The sequence below is a fragment of the Callithrix jacchus genome, chromosome 3 (assembly GCF_049354715.1).
Source record: "Callithrix jacchus isolate 240 chromosome 3, calJac240_pri, whole genome shotgun sequence".
NCBI lineage: Eukaryota > Metazoa > Chordata > Mammalia > Primates > Cebidae > Callithrix > Callithrix jacchus.
In genome coordinates, this window is record NC_133504.1 from 84599694 (window position 1) to 84622507 (window position 22814).

At 37.9% G+C, this 22814-nt stretch overlaps 1 protein-coding gene across 23 annotated transcripts in view; it reads left to right on the top strand.

Annotated features, from left to right (window-relative positions):
• Positions 1-22814, top strand: part of ZGRF1 (zinc finger GRF-type containing 1) — a 99030-nt gene that overhangs the window by 42721 nt on the left and 33495 nt on the right. For 12 of the 23 annotated variants that reach the window (XM_035293094.3, XM_078366668.1, XM_035293093.3 and 9 more), the window contains 8 exons: positions 3206-3308; positions 3388-3485; positions 4729-4879; positions 6656-7305; positions 8021-8159; positions 15537-15721; positions 17112-17308; positions 21298-21437. In XM_035293094.3, the coding sequence (XP_035148985.2) occupies positions 3206-3308; positions 3388-3485; positions 4729-4879; positions 6656-7305; positions 8021-8159; positions 15537-15721; positions 17112-17308; positions 21298-21437 (1663 nt within the window). The remainder of the gene's footprint in view (positions 1-3205; positions 3309-3387; positions 3486-4728; positions 4880-6655; positions 7306-8020; positions 8160-15536; positions 15722-17111; positions 17309-21297; positions 21438-22814) is intronic. The other 11 variants (XM_078366675.1, XM_078366676.1, XM_035293100.3 and 8 more) reach the window with 3 other exon arrangements.

Sequence of the window (22814 nt, forward strand, 5' to 3'; positions counted from 1 at the left end):
TGCAACCTCCATTTCCCAGGCTTAAGTGATTCTCCTGCCTCAGCCTCCTGAGTAGCTGGGACCACAGGCATGTACTACCACATCCAGTTAATTTTTTTTTTGGTATTTTTAGTAGAGATGGGTTTTGCCATATTGGCCAGGCTGGTCTTGAACACCTGACCTCAAATGATCCACCCACCTCAGCCTCCAAAAGTGCTGGGATTACAGCAGTGAACCATTGTGCCTGGCTTCTTTTAAAATTTAAATTTAACAGTGCCTTCTCTCTCTAGAATTATTATTATCATTTGATACAAAGTCTCACTCTGTTGCCTAGGCTGGAGTACAGTGGCACGATTATAACTCATTGTAGCCTCAAAGTCCTGGGCCCAAGCCATCCTCCTACCTCAGCCTCCTGAGTAGCTGAGACTACAGATGCACACCTAGCTCATTTTTAAAAACTTTTTCTAGAGATGCAGTCTTCCTGTGTTGGCTGCGCAGGTCTCAAACATCTGCCCTCAAGTGATCCTACCACCTCAGCCTCCCAAAGTGCTGGGATTACAGGTGTGAGCCTTAGTGCCTGGTCTCCCTCTAGAAATTTGTTTTTCCTTTTTGAGATGGAGTTTGGCTCTGTCACCCAGGCTGGAGTGCAGTGGCGTGATCTAGGCTCACTGCAACCTCTGCCTCCCGAATTCAATTGATTCCCTGCCTCAGCCTCTGGAGTAGCTGGGACTACAGGCATGCACCACCACACCTGGCTAATTTTTGTATTTTTAATGGAGACTCAGTTTCACCATCTTGACCAGGCTGGTCTCAAACTTCTGACCTCAAGTGACCATCTACCTCAGCCTCCCAAAGTGCTGGCATTTACAGGCGTGAGCTTCTGTGCCCGGCTTAGCAATTTTTGGTGACCTTAAAATTCTAGCCATGCATGACCTTCCAAAGTGCAAGATAGTTCCAGCACTTTGGGAGGCTGATGTGGGCAGATCACCTGAGCTCAGGAGTTCGAGACCAGTCTGGGCAGTGGGGCAAAACCCCATATCTACACAAAATTAAAAATTAGCCAGGCATGGTGGCATGTGCCTGTAATTCCAGCTACTTGGGAGACTAAGGCAGGAAAATCCCTTGAGCCTGGCAGGCAGAGGTTGCAGTGAGCTGAAATTGTGCCAGTGCGCTCCAGCCTGGGTGACAGAATGAGACCTACTTTCCAAAAAAAAATAAAAAAATAAAAAATCCTGATATTCTGAAATTTCCCTGTGATGTTCTTTCCTTCGGGTTTCATTAATATGTTGTACTCAGTGGGTCTTTTCATTCTGCAGATACGTATCTACTCATCTTATGAAATTAAAAAAAAATTATTTGTTGTTTTTTTTCCTTCAGTGTTTTCTGGATTTCTTTCTAGAATCTTCTGTCAAATATTTCAGTCCATTGTATCCTACTTTTAGGTGTGGCCTTCAGTTTCTGAACCCTTGTAGGGTTATTGGGGCAAATCAGTTTACTTCTTATTAGGCTTTCCTTTACTAGGTGCTCTGGTTGATTTTCTTGATATTGCCAAGTCTATACTATTCTCCATCTTCTTAATATTATATTATAATTCAGGATTACCATTGTTTCTTAGTTTCATCAAATATGGAATTTCTGTTTCTGTTTCTCATCCTCTGTATTTTTTGAGAGGAGAATAACATTTAGAGGCATTCCATATTGAAAAAGAAACTTAAATCTATTATTTTTATTTCTATTGGTTGTTATCTATATCAGTTTTGATTATATGCTTTATATTCTGAGTTTACCAGAAATGTTCTAAAACAAAATGATTAGATCTACAAACAGATAAGTGATTTTTTTGAATAAGCATGACATTGCTTGCATATAGCAATCTCTGGACTTAAAAAAAAATTCTGTATTCCATCAAATTCTGAGATACTATCACTATAAAATACACCAGTTTGTTATATAGCACTAAGAACGAAGAGCAGTCACTTAAACATTACGCAGTGTTTTATATCTTAGACTTTAGAAACATTATAAAATGTTTACTGTGGTGAAAACCATGTATCATAAAATTTACCGTTTCAACCAGTTCAGTAGTGTTAAGTATATTTACATTGTTTTGAAATGGATCTCTAGAACTTTTTAATCTTCACTTAGACTTCTAATGTTATATTTATTGAAACAATGCTTTTAGGCTTATTTAAGCATATATATATATATATAGATAGATACATATTCATACAAACAACATACACAAACATATGTATACAATTTTTGTAGAGACTGGGTCTTATTATGCTGCCCAGGCTGGTTTTGAACTCCTATCCTCAAGTGATCCTTCTGCCTTGGCCTTCCAAAGTGCAGGTTTATAGACGTGAGCCACTATGTTCTGCTAGGCACAGTTTTTAATTGTATATTACACTGCTTTGTTTTCTTGCCTTTCTATGAACATAGTAATTTTTTGTTTAGGGCTAAATCACAGTATAATCTTTTGAAGACATTTAAACAACAAAATTACTTAGAACATGTTTGATATTAGCAATGCACAAACTAATTCATATTTAAGTGATTATCAAATGAACAATATGACTAATTTGCATTCATTTGCATATGCACAGCCAATGACAACTATGTCACAACTGTTGCCTGTGCTATAGAGATGTAAAAATATCATCACTTTTAAAGTGTTTCCCTATTTCAAAGATATTAAAATGTAAGAAAAATGAGTCATAAGAATTGATGAAGGCTGGCCACAGAGGCCCACACCTGTAATCCTAGCACTTTGAGAGTCTGACGCAGGCAGATCACCTGAGGTCAGAAGTTCGAGATCAAACTGGCAAACACGGTGAAACCCCATCTCTACTGGGGTTTCAAAAATTAGCTGGTTGTGGTGGCATGTGCCTATAGTCCCAGCTACATGGGTGGCTGAGGCAGTAGAATTGTTTGAACCCAGGAGGTGGAGTTTGCAGTAAGCCAAGATCATGCCACTGTACTTCCAGTCTGTACTACAGACTGAGACTCTGAATCAAAAAGTATAAAAAAAAAAATTGATGAATCATAATGTACTATGCTTTACCTGAATAGAATTGGCTTCATAATGTTTCCGTTTTTCTGTGTCTCAAATTATAATCATAAACTGTATATGCATGTGTACATATGTAGATGCACTATAAATTTGTGTGCACACGTAATTTTTCTTTTTACTAAATAAACTGATAAGTAGATCTCTGTTTTCTAGTTCGCAGATAAAGAAAACTTTCCAAAAGGAGGTACTAGCTTTAACATTGAAGACAATTTTAAAGTGCTATCTGGGTCTGAGAAGGACTCAATTGAAAATGATTGTAAGTAAAATATAACATTAAAAAAATAGGTGACATTGAACAAACTGTTATGTAAAGATCCTTGCTTTATTTTCCACAGCAATTTTAGGTTTTTCTCCTAAAGATTCAGAACATTTATATCATTATTTGGATTATAATTTTAAATCAGCAGAGAAGACTTCATGGAAAGCAAATAAGGTATGATATGAATAGAGCTTTAATAGTTGAGAATAAAAAATTTTTGGTAGTCTCACAAGAAATGAATCTATTAAAATCTAAAAAGATAAAATCTTAAGACTAGATGATTTATTAAATATGATCAAGAATGTTTATCAATAACTAACTAATAATATTTTTTGGTGATAAAACAGCAGAGTATTTTTTTTTTTTTTTAAGACAGAGTCTCGCTCTGTTGCCCAGGCTGGAGTGCAGTGGCACAGTCCTGACTCATTGCAACCTCTGCCTCCCAGGTTCAAGAGATTCTCCTGCCTCAGCCTCCCAGGTAGCTGGGACTACAGGTGCCTATCACCACGTAGTTTTGTATTTTTAGTAGAGATGGGGTTTTACCATGTTGGCCGGGCTGGTCTCAAACTCCTGACCTCAGGTGATCTGCCCACTTCAGCCTCCCAAAGTGCTGAGATTACAGGTGCGAGCCATGTCACCTGGCCTGCAGAGTAATTTTTGTTAGAATCTAACAAAATGTAGATGACTGCTTTCTTTGTTGTTTGAAGATGTTCTGATCTTTGCAATATGACAGGAAATGACACATGCATAATTAGAAAGGAAGAAATAGAATTAAAATAACCAATTAAAACTTAGAAGGTTAGGAGGGATTTTTAGAAAGGAAATGAAGACAAGATAAACTTGAAAAATGAGGTTGGGTGTGGTGGCTCACGCCTATAATCCCAGCACTTTGGGATCACTTGAGGTCAGGAGTTCGAGACCAGCCTGGCCAATGTGGTGAAACCCCACATACCAAATATACCAAAAATACCAAAAAAATTATTTTTTTCCCAGGCTCAAGTTCAGTGGCGCCATCTCAGCTCACTGCAGCCTCTACCTCCCAGGTACAAGTGATTCTTATGCCTCAGCCTCCTGAGTAGCTGGGACTACAGGCGTGCACTACCATGCCTGGCTAATTTTTGTATTTTTAGTAGATCTTCAGGACCAAATCCTAATAACCCAGACCAGTTCAAATCAGAGTCTGACCCATTTCAAATAAATCTGAAAGATTTTATGCTCTGTATTTTGCTGTTATTCTTGTTGATTTTAGTAAGTTCTGTCCTTTTTGGAAGAAGTTTTATAGTCTTTGCCCCTACCATAGCTCTGCATGATGTGCTTTACATCATTATTTTTATAATATAGATTACTCAAATTCATTCAAACTAAAGAAAAAATCAGAAGGTTTTGATCTGTAGTTTTGATTCTTCTTTCTGTATAGGTGACATCACCAGAACAAAACATCTGTACATTGAGCCCTGTTTCTACCTTTTCTTTGAACTCAAGAGATGAAGACTTCGTAGTTGAATTCTCTGAGAGGTCCCTGAAAGCAAGATCTTTACCTGGTGATCTTCATTTTCTCCACTTGGAGGGTAGTCGTTACCATATTGCTCTAATATCTGGCTATCCATTTAAGATGAAGGTTTTTTATTTGAGTGATTGTTACACTAAAAATGTCTTAGAACCGGATTCAATGTCATACCCCTTGAAGCCTTTCCATAACCTTTTTTCCTTTGAACTTTTTCTATCATAGGTAGCTATTCCAAACATAATATTCCCTTCTAGCTATCTAGTTCCTTCTTGTTTCTCCTCCCAACTTTGTCACACAGACCCCTGAAAGTATCTTCTACCATTGTCAATACGTCTTACAGCTGTAACTCCAGTGTCTAACCCCTTTACAGACCCTTCCTGTTCCAGAGGAATGACTCATTGTGACAGTTTCACCAACACCATTGATTGACCTTAGCATAACCTCGTAGTTTCTCTTTTTGCTTTGGTATCCCAGCATTCCTAGGACTCTGGGTTTACATATATTTTGGCTCTTCAGTATGAGTCAGCTTCTGCTTCTTGATAAATACAATGTTATTCTCTAGTATCCCTTCCTCTAAAATTTCTTTTCTTCTCTCTTTTCTTATAATCTTATCAATGTATCTTCCCCTGGTTCTGAGTTTATTTGGGTGAGGGGTGAGTTGTAGATAATTTTTTTGATTTTGGATGGATGATATAAAAAATTTGTAATGTGAATTAGTAATTGGGTTAGAGAGGTTTTATGGGTGTGGTTGATAAAAGGCAACAAGGTAGAGAAGAATCAAATACATGGGAGTGGGTATTCAAGAACAAGTGACATGGCAATGAAATAATATTTTCAGTTATACTATGAATCTTTTACTTCTTTAATGGATTTTTAACTTTTCTCAGTGTTGCTTGATCAACTTGTTAGAATTACAACATAGCACTTTATAAAAAAGAATATTCATTGGCTCACCTACTGCTCTGCTACTTTCCACATGATCTCCAGAGTATATTTCCAGCAAAACAGAAACTCTGTCAGGAAGATATATTATTATAAAATAGGAATCCATAGTAATATCAGATAAAAACTATAAGCTAACATAATTCTGATGCAGTATTATTCATTTATTTATGTATTCAACAAATATTTATTGCTTCTTAGATTTTTAGGAATATATCTATCACTTAAGCTGCTGACACACAGAAGGAATCATTAAACTCCTTCAGACAGAATTTGCTATGAGTTTACCAGAATTTTATCAAACACCATTAACTCAAAATAAAGCTAAAATCTTTTCACCATGAAGGGTAACATAATTCATGAGGGTAAAAATATATAAAGGAAGTTACAATCATGTAGTCATATAAATGAACCATGAACTTCAGTTTCTGGAGAAAGAATGGAGTAGGTATAAAAAAACTAGTCTAGGTTCTCAATCAAAAACTCATCGAGGTTCTCATCCTGACTCTGCCACTTTGTAGTTATGCTACCTCTAAGCTTCTGTAAGCTCATTTGTAAAATGAGAATGATGCATTTTTGTTGTTACTAGCTTTAAAGTGCTTTGAAAGCAAAAGTGGTATGTAAATACAATTTAGTAATTAAAAAAAAATTCGTAGTGAAGGAGGAAAAGAAAAAGAGGACTTTATCAACCCTAAGGAAGTTTCAGTATATATGAATTAAGCTTTGAAATCTTTATTTTTTGAGATTAAAACCATTAATTTTTTTTAAGGAAATAATATATATATATTTTCAGGGCAAGTTGCTACTTTTTGCTTTTATATACCCACTGTTTTCTAGAGCCTAGGTGATGACTACTAGTACATTTTTATCTAATCAGCATTCTGTTTTCTTTCAGGAATGAAAAAATCCAGTTCTCTGGAGAATGAGAACCTTCAACGGCTTTCATTAGTAAGTAGAACCCGGGTTCCACTTATTACTTTGCCACCTACTGATGGACCACCTGACTTAGACTCTCATTCATATATGATCAACTCTAACACATGTGAGTCTTCTGGTTCCCCGAAGCTGAACTTGTGTGAAGAGTCAGCAGTTCTTTCTTTTAGCATTGAGCCTGAGGATCATAATGAAACCTCTTTCTGTGGAGAATCTAGGGAAGTGACTCCAGGGGATGTTTCACTTCTCACTAATATATCTACTCAGAGCAAGTGGCTGAAATATCAAAACACATCTCGATGTAACATGACTACTCCAAACAGAGTTGATAAGAGAATAACCAATGGCTTCTTTGCTGAGGCTATTTCTGGGATGCATTTTATAGATACAAGTAAAAGACAGAGTGATGCTATCAGTGGAAGCTCTTTAGACTCTGTGCATTTGCAAATGATAAAAGGCATGCTCTATCAACAGCAGCAGGATTTTAGCAGTCAAGATTTGGTTTCCAGAAAGAAAGAATTTTCTCTGAATTTAAAGCAGACTTCTAAGACAGAGGAAATTAAAAATGTATTAGGAGGATCTACCTGCTATGACAGTGTAAAGGATTTACAGGTGAGGAAATGTACCAGTCTTGTAATGCATTTTTTCAGTAGTTATTGTCTGAATTTCAGTAAAAGAATTATCAAAATATACTGCATCAGAGCGATTTGGGCAGATGGCTTTTATTTGATCCTAACTCTGAGCTACAGTTACATCACTTTCTTTTACTTAAAATCTCTCCTAATCTTAATGAACATTGAATGAAATGATTTATTTGAAACTGTCTGGTGCAGTGTCTGACACATAATCAATACTTAATAAGTGATAGTTCCTATTTCTGTTTTCATCACTACTACTGATTGTTTTTAATGCTTTAATGATTGTTTTTACTTTTGATTGTCAATTGTGTTTGCTGATTAAGTGATCATTACGGTAAAGGTGTATCTTATTTCACATTAGTTGTGAATAATCCTTATTACAGTCATAACCAGAAATAAAGATACATAATGATCCATTCGCATCAGTTAACTTTTTCTTAGCAAAATATATATAAAAACTTATTAAGGGGCAGATAAGAAAAGTTACTCTTATTTAGGGTTAAAAGTGCCATTAATAGCTATTCTTGCTATATTTGGTTTCTCATTTAAAATCTGAAAGTAGTTTTCAAGGATCCTAGAAATCAAAAGAAAATAATATTTAAAAAAATATGTCTATGAAAAATAATTTACTCATTAGTAAACAGTATTTTTCTGGAGTTGTTATTATAACTTGAATTATTCCATTGCAGGAGATAAGTGGCTCTGAGCTATGCTTTCCAAGTGGGCAGAAATTAAAGTCTGCTTATCTTCCACAAAGGCAAATTCACATACCAGCTGTTTTTCAGTCTCCTGCTCATTATAAGCAGACTTTCACAGCTTGCCTCATAGGTATGACTGTTATATTTTTATAGTATTCTGATTGCTGTTTCATGTAAATAATAGAATTGTGAGAGTGTAATATGTTATGTTGTGCATTTTTATAGTAAATTCCTCATTCATGATTTATTTTTCATATGTTAATGCTAGTTTTTGACAGTAACTGTTATTCTAATTTCAGATCAAAACTGAGTTTTGAAAGTGGGAAATGACAATTTTCTTTTTTTTTTTTTTTGGAGACAGGATCTCACTCTGTTGCTCAGGCTAGAGTGCAGTGGAGCAGTCTTGCTCACTTGAGATGGAGTCTTGCTCTGTCACCCAGGCTGGAGTGCAGTGGTGAGATCTCAGCTCGCTGCAACCTCTGCCTCCCAGGTACAAGTGATTCTCTTGCCTCAGCCTTTTGAGTAGCTGGGACTACAGGTGCATGCTACCATACCCAGCTAATTTTTTTTGTATTTTTAGTAGAGACAGGGTTTCACTGTGTTAGCCAGGATGGTCTCCATCTCCTGACCTCATGATCTGTCTGCCTTGGCCTCCCCAAAGTGCTGGAATTACAGGCATGAGCCACTGTGCTGGCCCAGTATTACCTTTTTAAAATTAGAGTCTTTCTTTTTTTTTTTTTTTTAATTATTGCATTTTAGGTTTTGGGGTACATGTGCAGAACATGCAAGATGGTTGCATAGGTACACACGTGGCACTGTGATTTGCTGCCTTCCTCTCTTCACCCACATCTGGCATTTCTCCCCATGCCAGCCCTCCCCCGCTCCCCGCTTCGCTGTCCCTCCCCTGTTCCCCACAATAGACCCCAGTGTGTAGTGCTCCCCTCCCTGTGTCCATGTGTTCTCATTGTTCATCACCCACCTATGAGTGAGAATATGCGGTATTTCATTTTCTATTCTTGTGTCAGTTTGCTGAGAATGATGTTCTCCAGATTCATCCATGTCCCTACAAAGGACATTACCTCATCGTTTTTGATTGCTGCATGGTGCAGCATTTTCCCTGTCCAGTCTATCATCGATGGGCATTTGGGTTGGTTCCAGGTCTTTGCTATTGTAAACACTGCTGCAAGGAACGTTCGTGTGCATGGATCCTTATAGTAGAACGATTTATAATCCTTTGGATATATACCCAGTAATGGGATTGCTGGGTCAAATGGAATTTCTATTTCTAGGTCCTTGAGGAATCACCACACTGTCTTCCACAATGGTTGAACTAATTTACACTCCCACCAGCAGTGTAAAAGTGTTCCTATTTCTCCACATCCTCTCCAGCATCTGTTGTCTCTAGATTTTTTAATGATCGCCATTCTAACTGGCATGAGATGGTATCTCAATGTAGTTTTGATTTGCATCCCTCTAATGACCAGTGATGATGAGCATTTTTTCATATGTTTGTTGGCCTCATGTATGTCTTCTTTTGTAAAGTGTCTGTTCATATCCTTTGCCCATTTTTTAATGGGCTTATTTGCTTTTTTTTGTAAATCTGTTTGAGTTCTTTATAAATTCTGGATATCAGCCCTTTGTCAGATGGGTAAACTGCAAAAATGTTTTCCCATTCTGTTGGTTGCCAGTTCACTCTAGTGACTATTTCTTTTGCTGTGCAGAAGCTGTGGAGTTTGATTAGGTCCCATTTGTCTATTTTGGCTTTTGTTGCCAATGCTTTTGGTGTTTTGTTCATGAAGTCCTTGCCTACTCCTATGTCCTGGATGGTTTTGCCTAGATTTTCTTCCAGGGTTTTTATGGTGCCAGGTCTTATGTTTAAGTCTTTAATCCATCTGGAGTTAATTTTAGTGTAAGGTGTCAGGAAGGGCTCCAGTTTCTGCTTTCTGCCCATGGCTAGCCAGTTTTCCCAACATCATTTATTAAACGGGGAGTCCTTTCCCCATTGCTTGTTTTTGTCAGGTTTATCAAAGATTGTATGGTTGTAGATATGTTGTGTTGCCTCCGATGCCTCTATTCTGCTCCATTGGTCTATATCTCTGTTTTGGTACCAGTACCATGCTGTTTTGGTTACTGTAGCCTTGTAGTAGAGTTTGAAGTTTGGTAGTGTGATGCCTCCTGCTGTGTTCTTTTTGCTTAGAATTGACTTGGCTATGCAGGCTCTCTTTTGGTTCCATATGAAGTTCATGGTGGTTTTTTCCAGTTCTGTGAAGAAGGTCATTGGTAGCTTGATGGGGATAGCGTTGAATCTGTAAATTACTTTGGGCAGTATGGCCATTTTCACGATATTGATTCGTCCTAACCATGAACATGGAATGTTTCTCCATCTGTTTGTGTCCTCTCTTATTTCATTGAGCAGTGGTTTGTAGTTCTCCTTGAAGAGGTCCTTTACGTTTCTTGTGAGTTGTATTCCTAGGTCTTTTATTCTCTTTGTAGCACTTGTGAATGGCAGTTCATTCTTGATTTGGCTCTCTTTAAGTCTGTTATTGGTGTATAGGAATGCTTGTGATTTTTGCACATTAATTTTGTATCCTAAGACTTTGCTGAAGTTGCTTATCAGTTTCAGGAGTTTTTGGGCTGAGACGATGGGGTCTTCTAGATATACTATCATGTCGTCTGCAAATAGAGATAGTTTGGCTTCCACCTTTCCTATTTGAATACCCTTTATTTCTTTTTCTTCCCTGATTGCTCTGTCTAGAACTTCCAGTACTATATTGAATAGGAGTGGTGAGAGAGGGCATCCTTCTAGTGCCAGATTTCAAAGGGAATGCTTCCAGTTTTTGCCCATTCAGTATGATATTGGCTATTGGTTTGTCATAAATAGCTTTTATTATTTGGAGATACGTTCCATCAATACCGAGTTTATTGAGAGTTTTTAGCATAAAGGGCTGTTGAATTTTGTCAAAGGTCTTCTCTGCGTCAATTGAGATAATCATGTGGTTTTTGTTTTTGGTTCTGTTTATGTGGTGAATTACGTTTATAGACTTGCGTATGTTGAACCAGCCTTGCATCCCTGGGATGAATCCCACTTGATCATGATGGATAAGCTTTTTGATGTGCTGTTGCAATCGGCTTGCCAGTATTTTATTGAAGATTTTTGCGTCTATGTTCATCATGGATATTGGCCTGAAGTTTTCTTTTCTTGTTGAGTCTCTGCCGGGTTTTGGTATCAGGATGATTTTGGCCTCATAAAATGATTTGGGAAGGATTGCCTCTTTTTGGATTATTTGGAATAGTTTCAGAAGGTATGGTACCAGCTCCTCTTTGTGTGTCTGGTAGAATTCGGCTGTGAACCCATCTGGACCTGGGCTTTTTTTGTGTGGTAGGCTCTTAATTGCTGCCTCAACTTCAGACTTTGTTATTGGTCTATTCATGGTTTCGACTTCCTCCTGATTTAGGCTTGGGAGGACATAGATGTCCAGGAATTTATCCATTTCTTCCAGGTTTACTAGTTTATGTGCATAGAATTGTTTGTAATATTCTCTGATGATGGTTTGAATTTCTGTGGAATCTGTAGTGATTTCCCTTTTATTGTTTTTTATTGCATCTATTTGGTTATTCTCTCATTTCTTTTTTATCAATCTGGCTAGTGGTCTATTTTGTTGATCTTTTCAAAAAACCATCTCTTGGATTTACAGATTTTTTGAAGGGATTTTTTTTGTCTCTATCTCCTTCAGTCCTGCTCTGATCTTAGTTATTTCTTGTCTTCTGCTAGGTTTTGAGTTTTTTGATCTTGCTTCTCTAGCTCTTTCAATTTTGACAACAGACTGTCCATTTTGGATCTCTCCACTCTTCTCATGTGGGCACTTACTGCTATATATTTATCTCTAGAGACTGCTTTAAATGTGTCTCAAAGATTCTGGTATGTTGTGTCTTTGTTCTCCTTGGTTTCGAAGAACTTCTTTATTTCTGCCTTCATTTCATTGTTTATCCAGTCAACATTCAGGAGCCAGTTGTTCAGTTTCCATGAAGTTGCGTGGTTCTGGGTTAGCTTTTGAATTCTGAGTTCTAACTTGATTGCACTATGGTCTGAGAGGCTGTTTGTTATGATTTCAGTTGTTTTGCATTTGCTGAGGAGTGATTTACTTCCAATTATGTGGTCAATTTTAGAGTAGGTGTGATGTGGTGCTGAGAAGAATGTATATTCTGTGGATTTGGGGTGGAGAGTTCTGTAAATGTCTATCAGGTTTGCTTGTTCCAGGTCTGAGTTCAAGTCCTGGATATCCTTGTTAATTTTCTGTCTGGTTGATCTGTCTAATATTGACAGTGGAGTGTTAAAGTCTCCCACTATTATTATGTGGGAGTCTAAGTCTCTTTGTAAGTCATTAAGAACTTGCCTTATATATCTGGGTGCTCCTGTATTGGGTCCATATATATTTAGGATCGTTAGCTCTTCTTGTTGTATCGATCTTTTTACCGTTATGTAATGTCCTTCTTTGTCTCTTTTGATCTTTGTTGCTTTAAAGTCTATTTTATCAGAGACAAGAATTGCAACTCCTGCTTTTTTTTGCTCTCCATTTGCTTGGTAAGTCTTCCTCCATCTCTTTATTTTGGGCCTTTGTGTATCCTTGCATGTGAGATGGGTTTCCTGGATACAGCACACCGATGGGTTTTGGCTTTTTATCCCATTTGCCAGTCTGTGTCTTTTGATTGGTGCATTTAGCCCATTTACATTTAGGGTTAAAATTGTTATGTGTGAATTTGATTCTGCCATTTTGATGCTAGCTGGCTGTTTTGCCCGTTAGTTGATGGTGATTTTTCATTTTATTGATGCTCTTTAGCATTTCATATGTTTTTGGGATGGCTGGTACCGGTTGTCGCTTTTTATGTGTAGTGCCTCTTTTAGGAGCTCTCTTGTAAAGCAGGTGGTGACAAAAATCTCTGAGTACTTGCTTGTTCACAAAGGATTTTATTTTTCCTTCACTTATGAAGCTCAGTTTGGCTGGATGTGAAATTCTGGGTTGAAAGTTCTTTTCTTTAAAGATGTTGAATATTGGCCGCCACTCTCTTCTGGCTTGTAGAGTTTCTGCCGAGAGATCTGCTATGAGTCTGATGGGCTTCCCTTTGTGGGTGACCTGACCTTTCTCTCCAGCTGCCCTTAGCATTTTCTCCTTCATTTCAACCCTGGTGAATCTGACGATTATGTGCCTTGGGGTTGCTCTTCTTGCGGAATATCTTTGTGGTGTTCTCTGTATTTCCTGGACTTGAATATTGGCCTGCCTTGCTAGGTTGGGGAAATTTTCCTGGATAATATCCTGAAGAGTATTTTCCAGCTTGGATTCATTCTCTTCGTCACATTCAGGTACACCTATCAAACATAGATTAGGTCTGTTCACATAGTCCCACATTTCTTGGAGACTTTGCTCATTCCTTTTTGTGCTTTTTTCTCTAATCTTGCCTTCTCATTTTATTTCATTGAGTTGATCTTTGATTTCTGATATCCTTTCTTCTGCTTGGTAAATTCGGGTGTTGAAATTTGTGCATGCTTCGCGAAGTTCTCGTGTTGTGTTTTTCAGCTCCTTCAATTCACTCATATTCCTCTCTAAGTTGTCCATTCTTGTTATCATTTTCTCAAATCTTTTTTCAAGGTTCTTAGTTTCTTTGCATTGAGTTAGTACATGTTCTTTTAGCTCACGGAAGTTTCTCATTACCCACCTTCTGAAGTCTTATTCCATCATTTCATCACACTCATTCTCTGTCCAACTTTGTTCCCTTGCTGGTGAGGAGTTGTGTTCCCTTGTAAGAGGTGAGGTGTTCTGGTTTCGGGTGTTTTCCTCCTTTTTGTGCTGGTTTCTTCCCATCTTTGTGGATTTATCCACCTGTCGTCTGAGTAGTTGCTGATTTTCCGATTGGGTCTCTGAGTGGACATCTTAGTTTTCCTTCTAACAGTCTGTCCCCTCTGCTGTAGGACTGTTGAGGTCCACTCCAGGCCCTGCTTGCCTGGGGAACACCTTTAGCAGCTGCGGAACCGTGAGGGTTGCTACCAGTTTCTTCTTCTGTTATCTTTGTTCCTGAATGATGCCCGCCAAATGTCAGTCTGATCAGTCCTTTGTGAGATGACTCTTTGGATATACAGGAATCAGGGAGCTGCTTGAGGAGACAGTCTGTACTTTATAGGAGCTCAAGTGCTGAGCTGTGAGCTCCGTTGTTCATTCAGAGCTGCTAGGCAGGTACGTTTAGGTCTGCTGCAGCAGAACTCATAAAGCCCTTTTTTTCCTCAGGTGCTCTGTCCCGGGGGGATAGGGCCTTATTTATGCATATCTGTTGCACTGTCCTGCCCAGCGAGGAGGCAGTCTAGTCACTGCCTGCCTGTAGTGGCTATGCTGAGCTGCTCTGGGCTCCTCCCTGCTGCCACGGGCTCTGCCCTGCTGCCGTGTGTAATTCCCTGTAGTCCTATTTATATGGTTGTGGTTAGAACTGCTGTGGTGATGGTGGCCTGCCTCTGTAATGGCGGACTCTTTCTGTTATGGTGGGTTGCCTCGGTAATGGCAGGCTGCATCAGCAATGGCAGAGTACCTCCATAGGGGTTGAGTGCCTCGGTAATGGCGGACACCCCTCTCCCACTGAGCGCACCATCCTGGGTTCAGCTGTGCTTGCCGTGAAACTCTGAACCCTGAGCGTTTCCAATTGCTGTTTTGTTTGTTTTTGTGGGGGTGGGACCCACCGAGCCTTATCACCTGGCTCCCTGCCTCAGAGTCCCTTTTTTTTTTTTAAGTTGAACGGTTGACTCTCTCCCAGGTGTTCCAGTTGCCTGCTGAAAGGATGCTGGGTTCTGTGTGATTTCCCGTGCGTGCGGCGACCCACTGCGCCGGCTGAAACAATGTTGCTGCCTGGAATCTCCTGTCCTGGCTTTCTGTTTATGTCCCATTTAATCAGATAAACGTGCTAATCTGCTTTCCGAAATCTCCAATTGCCAGTTTAACAGGGCAACCAAACCAGTGTATTTTGTATGGAGTACTGCTGCGCTGCAGCGCCGGCCCAAATAGCTGCGCCGGCCCAAACAGCTACGCTGGTGGCCCATGGGGCTCCCACACCTGGGAATCTCCTGGTCTGTGGGCAATAAAGATCCATCTGGAAATGTGGTGTCCACTCACCCTCTGTGCTTTCACTGGGAGCTGCAATCCTTAGTTGGTCCTACAGTGCCATCTTCTCAATCCCCCTTCCTTCCTTCCTTCCTTCCTTCCTTCCTTCCTTCCTTCCTTCCTTCCTTCCTTCCTTCCTTCCTTCTCCCTCTCTCTCTCTCTCTCTCGCTTTCTTTTTTCTTTTTAACTAGAACTGTTACAAATGACCTGTTAAATTTAGCAGAAAATACCTCTTAAAAAATGGATATGTGTATTATATATGACTCTGATAAAAGCTATCAAATTTAGCTATAAACAGTATGTATGTGATACAAACAAAATTATTTTCTATTTAATTTTCTTCTGTATCTCTTTCTTTTTTTTTGTAGAACATCTAAATATATTGCTGTTTGGGTTAGCACAAAACTTGCACAAAGCTCTCTCAAAAGTTGACATATCATTTTACACATCATTGAAGGGAGACAGCCTGAAAAACGTAGAAAATAATGTACCATCCTGTCATCATAGTCAACCTGCAAAACTTGTCATGGTTAAAAAGGAAGGTCCAAATAAGGTATTTTTGCTTCCCCTCCCCCTGCCATACCAATACTTGTCTTATAAAGGCTTTAGGTACTTATTACTTCATTATAAGGTTAAAGACTGAATCTTGATTAAGAGCATTCTATTTGAGGTGTTAGTACCTAACATGCAGTAAATGCTTAAAGTTTTATTGAAAGAATTATCTGTACTCTAGGATACAAAAATATGAGTTAAGATTAACCTTCAAGTTGCTCAGGAACTTTTTGTATAGTATTTTTATTTTATTATTATTATTATTATTATTTTCTTAGAGACGGGGTCTCACTATGTCGCCCAGGCTGGAGTGCAGTGACATGATCACAGCTGACTGGAGCCTTGAACTTCTGGGCTCAAGCGATCCTCCCGCCTTGGCCTCCCAAAGTGCTAGGATTGCAGGCATAAGCCACCATGCTCAGCTGAAAATTTTATATAATTCTGTAGTTGATAAACTAGGAGGAATATGCCTGTTACAGTGAGATCACTGAGAAGGGGAATATGTTCCAACCTGAGAGCTTAGAGAATTCAGAAATAGCCTGAAAGGAATGAATATTGAAGCTAGTTTACTATTTAGTCCCTAGTACAAGTAACAGATAAGGCCAGAGGAATAGAAAAATATGCTGACAATTTATATTTTTAATAATATATTATGAAGTAAGTCAGATTCATGAAATGTATGTTGATTGATGGCTTGTACTCATTGTTGAACTGTGCTTCCATTCATAATACAGTTTGCATTATGTAAACCACCATTTGCATGACCCACTTTATCTTTAGCTAAGTGTGTAAATTTGGATTTAAATTTAGGTGTCAAAAGCAAAAATTCATAAATAATGGTATAACTGTGGACTAAAATATAATATAGCCACTAAAAGTCTTTGCTTTCTTTTTAAGATTATTTGATGACATAGTTGCCTGCTCATACTATATTGTTGCATACAAGGGCTAGTCTACAGAGTAGAAAATGTATCGTCTGAATTTTGTTTAAAAAAAAACAAATTACATGTGTTTGTTCTTGTTGGGTTGTGGTGTGTGCACTTAATGTGAATGAGAAAAAGGAATAGAAAGAAATGCATAAGATATTCAGTATTTCTAGACAGCATTCAGGTTGCTTATAGTGAACATTTTAAATCAGAGAAACACATTTTCAAATAAGCTTTTATTCTCAGAATAATGTAATCTTTTGATAAAGAGAAAGTAAATAGAAAAATAGGTGGTTTTAAATTTTAAATTTTAAGCTAATAATAAAGCTAAGTTGTATATTGACTAATTTACTAGAGTACAATAATGCCAAGCAGTTTTCATAGAAGCCTTGACAAATACAAGAACAATAGAAAAATAAAAGCATTTTTTTTCACTAAATTTTGATCTTTTTTCTTTCACCTTAGGGTCGTCTCTTTTATACATGTGATGGACCCAAAGCTGATAGATGTAAATTCTTTAAATGGCTTGAGGACGTGACTCCAGGATATTTAACACAGGAAGGAGCTCAACCTGGCATGGTTTTAAGTGATATTAAGAGTATTGGCTTGTACTTAAGAAGTCAAAAGATACCACTCTATGAGGAATGCCAGCTTTTTGTGAGGTACGTTTTATAGTACCAAATAATTGCTTGTGATTTTATAGGAGAATGATAGCCTTCACAGAATTATCATCAGTTTTAAAAGAGATTAAGATAAGAAAACTATTTAAAAGATAGAATACCTCAGTTTCTAAACTTGCAAAATGGGAATAAGTCTTTTTTTAAAAATTATATAGTGACAAGATCTCGCTCTGTTGCCCAGGCTGGAGTACAGTGATGTGATCCTTAGCTCACTTCAGCCTTGAACCCCTGGGCCCACCTGCCCCAGCCTAACTGACTTCAGGCACATGCCACCATGCCAAGTTAATTTAAAATTTTTGTAGAGATGGGGGTCTTGCTATGTTGCCCAGTCTGATTGCAAACTCCTGGACTCAATTGATCCTCCTCCCATCTCACCCTCCCAAAGGGCTGGAATTACGGGCATGCTACCATGCTCGGCCGGGGAATAAGTCTTTAAAGTTATTTTGGCTTCTTCTAAGCATCAAACAGTGTGAGCAATATTAGGCTAACTAGCAGGATGCTATTTTTCTAACTTATTTTATGTGTAGTTGAGGCTATTTTCCACAATCCTAAGGGAAATTCTATCTAACAAACCATAGGTATAATTTTTAGCAGTGTGGCATAATAGATAAGTGATCATTTGCATGCCTAAACTACATAGCTTATAGGATAATAGAATGCTACTTTTTGGAAGTATGTCTTTTGTAAAAGTTTCGATTATTAAAAATAAATATACTGACCATTTGCATCATGGTGATTTAATAGTAATATTTTTATTGGGAGCTTATATATGCCAGGCCCTCTTCTAACTAAGCACTTCACATGAATTATTATTTTATTTTATTTATTAAAACAATTTTAAAATTTATTTTACTTTAAGTTCTGGATTACAGGTGCAGATCCTGCAGGATTGTTACATAGGTATACACATGTCATGGTGGTTTGCTGCCTCTATCCCCCGATAACCTACGTTAAATATTTTTCCTAATGTTATCCCTCCCCAATCTCCCTACCCACTGCTATCCCTCCCCTAGCCCCCCCACCCCCCAACAGACCCCAGTCTGTGATGTTCCCCTCCCTGTGTCTGTGTGTTCTCATTGTTCGACACTCATGAGTGAGAACATGCAGTGTTTGGTTTTCTGTTCTTGTGTTAGTTTGCTGAAAATGATGGTTTCCAGATTCATCCATGTCCCTGCAAAGGACATGAACTCATCCTTTTTTTGTGGCTGTCTAGTATTCCGTGGTATATATGTGCCGCATTTTTTTTTATCCAGTCTATCTTTGATGGGCATTTGGATTGTTTCCAAGTCTTTGCTCTTGTAAACAGTGCCTCAGTGAACATATATGTGCATGTGTCTTTATAGTAGAATGATTTATAATCCTTTGGGTGTATAACCAGTAATGGGATTGCTGAGTCAAATGGTATTTCTATTTCTAGGTCCTTGAGGAATCACCACACTGTCTTCCACAATGGTTGAACTAATTTACACTCCCACCAACAGTGTCAAAGTGCTCTTATTTCTGCACCTCCTCTCTAGCATCTGTTGTCTCCAGATTTTTTAACGATAGCCATTCTACTGGCATGAGATGGTATCTTATTGTGGTTTTGATTTGCATCTCTCTAATGACTAGTGATGATGAGCATCTTTTCGTATGTTTGTTGGCCACATAAATGTCTTTTTTTGAAAAGTGTCTGTTCATATCTTTTGCCCACTTTTTGATGGGGTGGTTTGTTTTTTTCTTGTATATTTGCTTTCGTTCTTTGTAGATTCTGGATATTAGCCCTTTGTTAGATGGGTAGATTGCAAAAATTTTTTTCCATTCTGTTGGTTGCCGGTTCACTCTAATGGTTGTTTCTTTTGCTGTACAGAAGTTCTTAAGTTTAATTTGATCCCATTTGTCTATTTCGAGTTTTGTTGCCATTGCTTTTGGTGTTTTAGTCATGAAGTCCTTGCGTATGCCTATGTCCTAAATGGTATTGCCTAGATTTTCTTCTAGAGTTTTTATGGTGTTAGGTCTTATGTTTAAATCTTTAATCTATCTGGAGTTAATTTAAGTGTAGGGTATCAGGAAGGGGTCCAGTTTCTGCTTTCTGCACATGGCTAGCCAGTTTTCCCAAGATCATTTATTAAATATGGAATCTTTTCCCCATTGCTTGTTTTTGTCCAGTTTGTCACAGATCAGATGGTTGTAGATGTGTGGCATTACTTTCGAGGCCTCTCTTCTGTTCCATTGGTCTATATAGATGTTTTGGTAGCAGTATCATCACATGAATTATTTTATATAATCATTATAATAACTTGTGAGATATGAAGATATGGGAATAAATTATTATTCCCATTTTATAGTTTAGAAAATAAGGTTCCTCAAAAAAATAAAACTAGAACTATCATATGACCTAGCAATCTCATTCTTAGGTATGTATCCAGAAGAAAGGAAATCAGTATATTAAAGAGATACCTGTAGTTTCATGTTTATTTCAGCAGTAGTCATAATAGCCAAGATATGGCTAAGTGTCCATCAGTGGATGAATGGATAAAGACTATGTGGCATATAAACACACACACACACACACACACACACACACACACACTCAAAATGGGATCTTATTCAGCTGTAAAAAGAATGAAATCCTGTCATCCTCAGGAACTGGAGGTCATTATGTTAAGTGAAGTAAGTCAAAGGCCAGGCATAGTCTCATGCCTGTAATCCCAGAACTTTAAAGAGGCGGAGGAGGGCCAATCACTTGAGCGCAGGAGTTCAAGACCAGCCTGGGTAACATGATGAAACCTTTTCTTTATGAAACTTTGTCTCTAGAAAACATACAAAATTAGCCAGGTGTCGTGGTTTGCACCTATAGTCCCAGCAACATGGGAGGCTGAAATGGGAGGATGGCTTGAGCCCAGGAGATGAAGTTGCAGTGAGCCAAGATCATGCCACCAGCAACAGAACCAGCCCTGTCAAGGCAGGCAGGCAGGCAGGCAGGCAGGAAGGAAGGAAGGAAGGAAGGAAGGAAGGAAGGAAGGAAGGAAGGGAAGGAGGGAGGGAGGGAAGAAGGGAGGAAGGGAAAGAGAGAGAGAAAGAAGAAGAATGAATCCAGGTATAAAACGATAACCACTGCATGTTCTCACTCATGTGTGGAGCTAAAAAAGCAGATCTCATGAAAGTGAGAAGGTAGAATGGTAGTTACCAGAGGCTGGGAAGAAAACGGCATGGGAAATAAAGAGAGGTTGGTTAAAGTGTAAAAAAAAAAAAATAGGAGGAATAAACTCTAGTATTTGAGAGTACAGTTGGGAAATTATAGTTAACAGTAATTTATTGTATATATATCAGAATAACCAGAAGAGAAGAATTGTAATGTTCTTCACACAAAGAAAAGATCAATGTCTGAAGTGATGAAATATCCCAGTTACCCTGATTTGATTTGATTGGTATCAGGATATCATATGTACTACCAAAATATGTATAACTGTTATATATCAATAAAAATATTTAAATTTAAAAATTTTTTAAAGCATATGAGGTGTTCTATCTCTTCGTTTTTTTTTTAATAAACATCAATGCAAGGCAGATGTTGCTACATGATCGATTGTAGGAACTGGGGCTTATTCTTTTTTTTTATTATTATACTTTATGTTTTGGGGTTACATGTACGGAACGTGCAGGTTTGTTACATAGGTGTACATGTGCCATGGTGGTTTGCTGCACCCATCAACCTGTCATCTACATTAGGTATTTTTCCTAATGCTATCTCTCCCCTAGCCCCACCTTCTTTTAGATACTTTTCTATCTTGGTGTCTTTTAAAACTGATGACAGTTCTGTGAGAGTTGTTATTTTCTTACTTTGATAAAATATATTTATATTTTGTATACGTGTATGAAAGTAGGTAAACATATAAAACCCTGGTTCTTTTTATGCTGTATTTTAAAGATTTTCAAAAAATTTGCACCTTAATATTACAATTCATTTTTATTTTTTATTTATTTTTCAGAAAAGGATTTGATTTTCAGAGAAAACAGTATGGCAAACTAAAGAAGTTTACTACTGTAAATCCTGAGTTTTATAATGAACCAAAAACCAGACTTTATCTTAAGCTGAGTCGAAAGGAAAGTTCTTCAGCTTATAGCAAAAGTAAGTGGATCTGATCATACTGGTGATTCAGTCTAGCCTTGTATCTCCATTACATACAGCTGTATAAGTTTTTTATATTAAAGAACTTTATGTTAAATTTAAAAAATGTAATGTAATAGTACTATGTATTATAAATTATTGTATAATAAATTAGACCATACATCTTTTAAGATGTTTGGGCTTTTTAAAAACTTTATTACTGTAATCCCAGCACTTTGGGAGGCCGAGGCTGGTGGATCACGAGAGACCATCCTGATCAACATGGTGAAACCCTGTCTCTACTAAAAATACAAAAAATTAGCTGGGCATGGTGGCGCATGCCTGTAATCCCAGCTACTCAGGAGGCTGAGGCAGGAGAATTGCCTGAACCCAGGAGGCGGAGGTTGCGGTGAGCCGAGATCGCGCCATTGCACTCCAGCCTGGGTAACAAGAGCGAAACTCCGTCTCAAAAAAAAAAAAAATTTATTAGAAGAGACACCAAAAACATTTAATTAGTTCTTGGAATCATATAAGTAAGCATATTGATTCAACTGTGCTCTTAGTGTCGAAAATAAACTGAAAAAATGTAGTAATGAGTTTGTTGATGTTTCTTTTATTGTCTATGTAATTTGGCAACATTGGACCCTAAATTTTGTATATTTGGAAATGACATCCTTTAAACATTGAGTGCTGTTGTTATTTTTGTCCAAGACAGAGTCTTACTCACTCTGTTGTCCAGACTGGAGTGCAGTAGTGTGATGTAGACTCACTGCAACCTCTGCCTCCAGGGTTCAAGTGATTCTTCTGCTTCAGCCTTCCAAGTAGCTGGGATTACAGGTGTGCACCACCACATCCAACTAATTTTTGCATTTTTAGCAGAGACAGGGTTTCACCATGTTGGCCAGCCCCATCTTGAACTCCAGGCCTTAGGTAATCTGCCCACCTTGGCCTCCCAAAGTGCTGAGTTTACAGACATGAGCCACCATGCCTGGACAGCATTGAGTGTTTTTAAAGGACCTTAGGTGCACTAAGTTGGATTAATCATTGTCTGTGATTTTGTGATTTACTCTTAGTTATTGGTCCTCACATAGCTTGCTTTCATTTAGTTATTTAATTATTTAATTAGTTATTTAAAATAATATAGTAAGCATCTGTGAGCCCACAATTTAAGTTATATTTAAGTTAACTCCACTATCTCATCTTCTCTCTCCAAACCCAAGGTAGTTATCGTTTCGATTGTAGCACTCAACAAAATTTTTCTTTCCTTTGTATATAGATTTATGTAAATGAATTCCTAAAGATCTATATAAAAGTTTTAGTTTCTTTAGACCTTACTAAAATGATGTCATTCTGTATATAATCTTTTGGAAATTATCTTTTTTTGGTTGGTATGTTGCT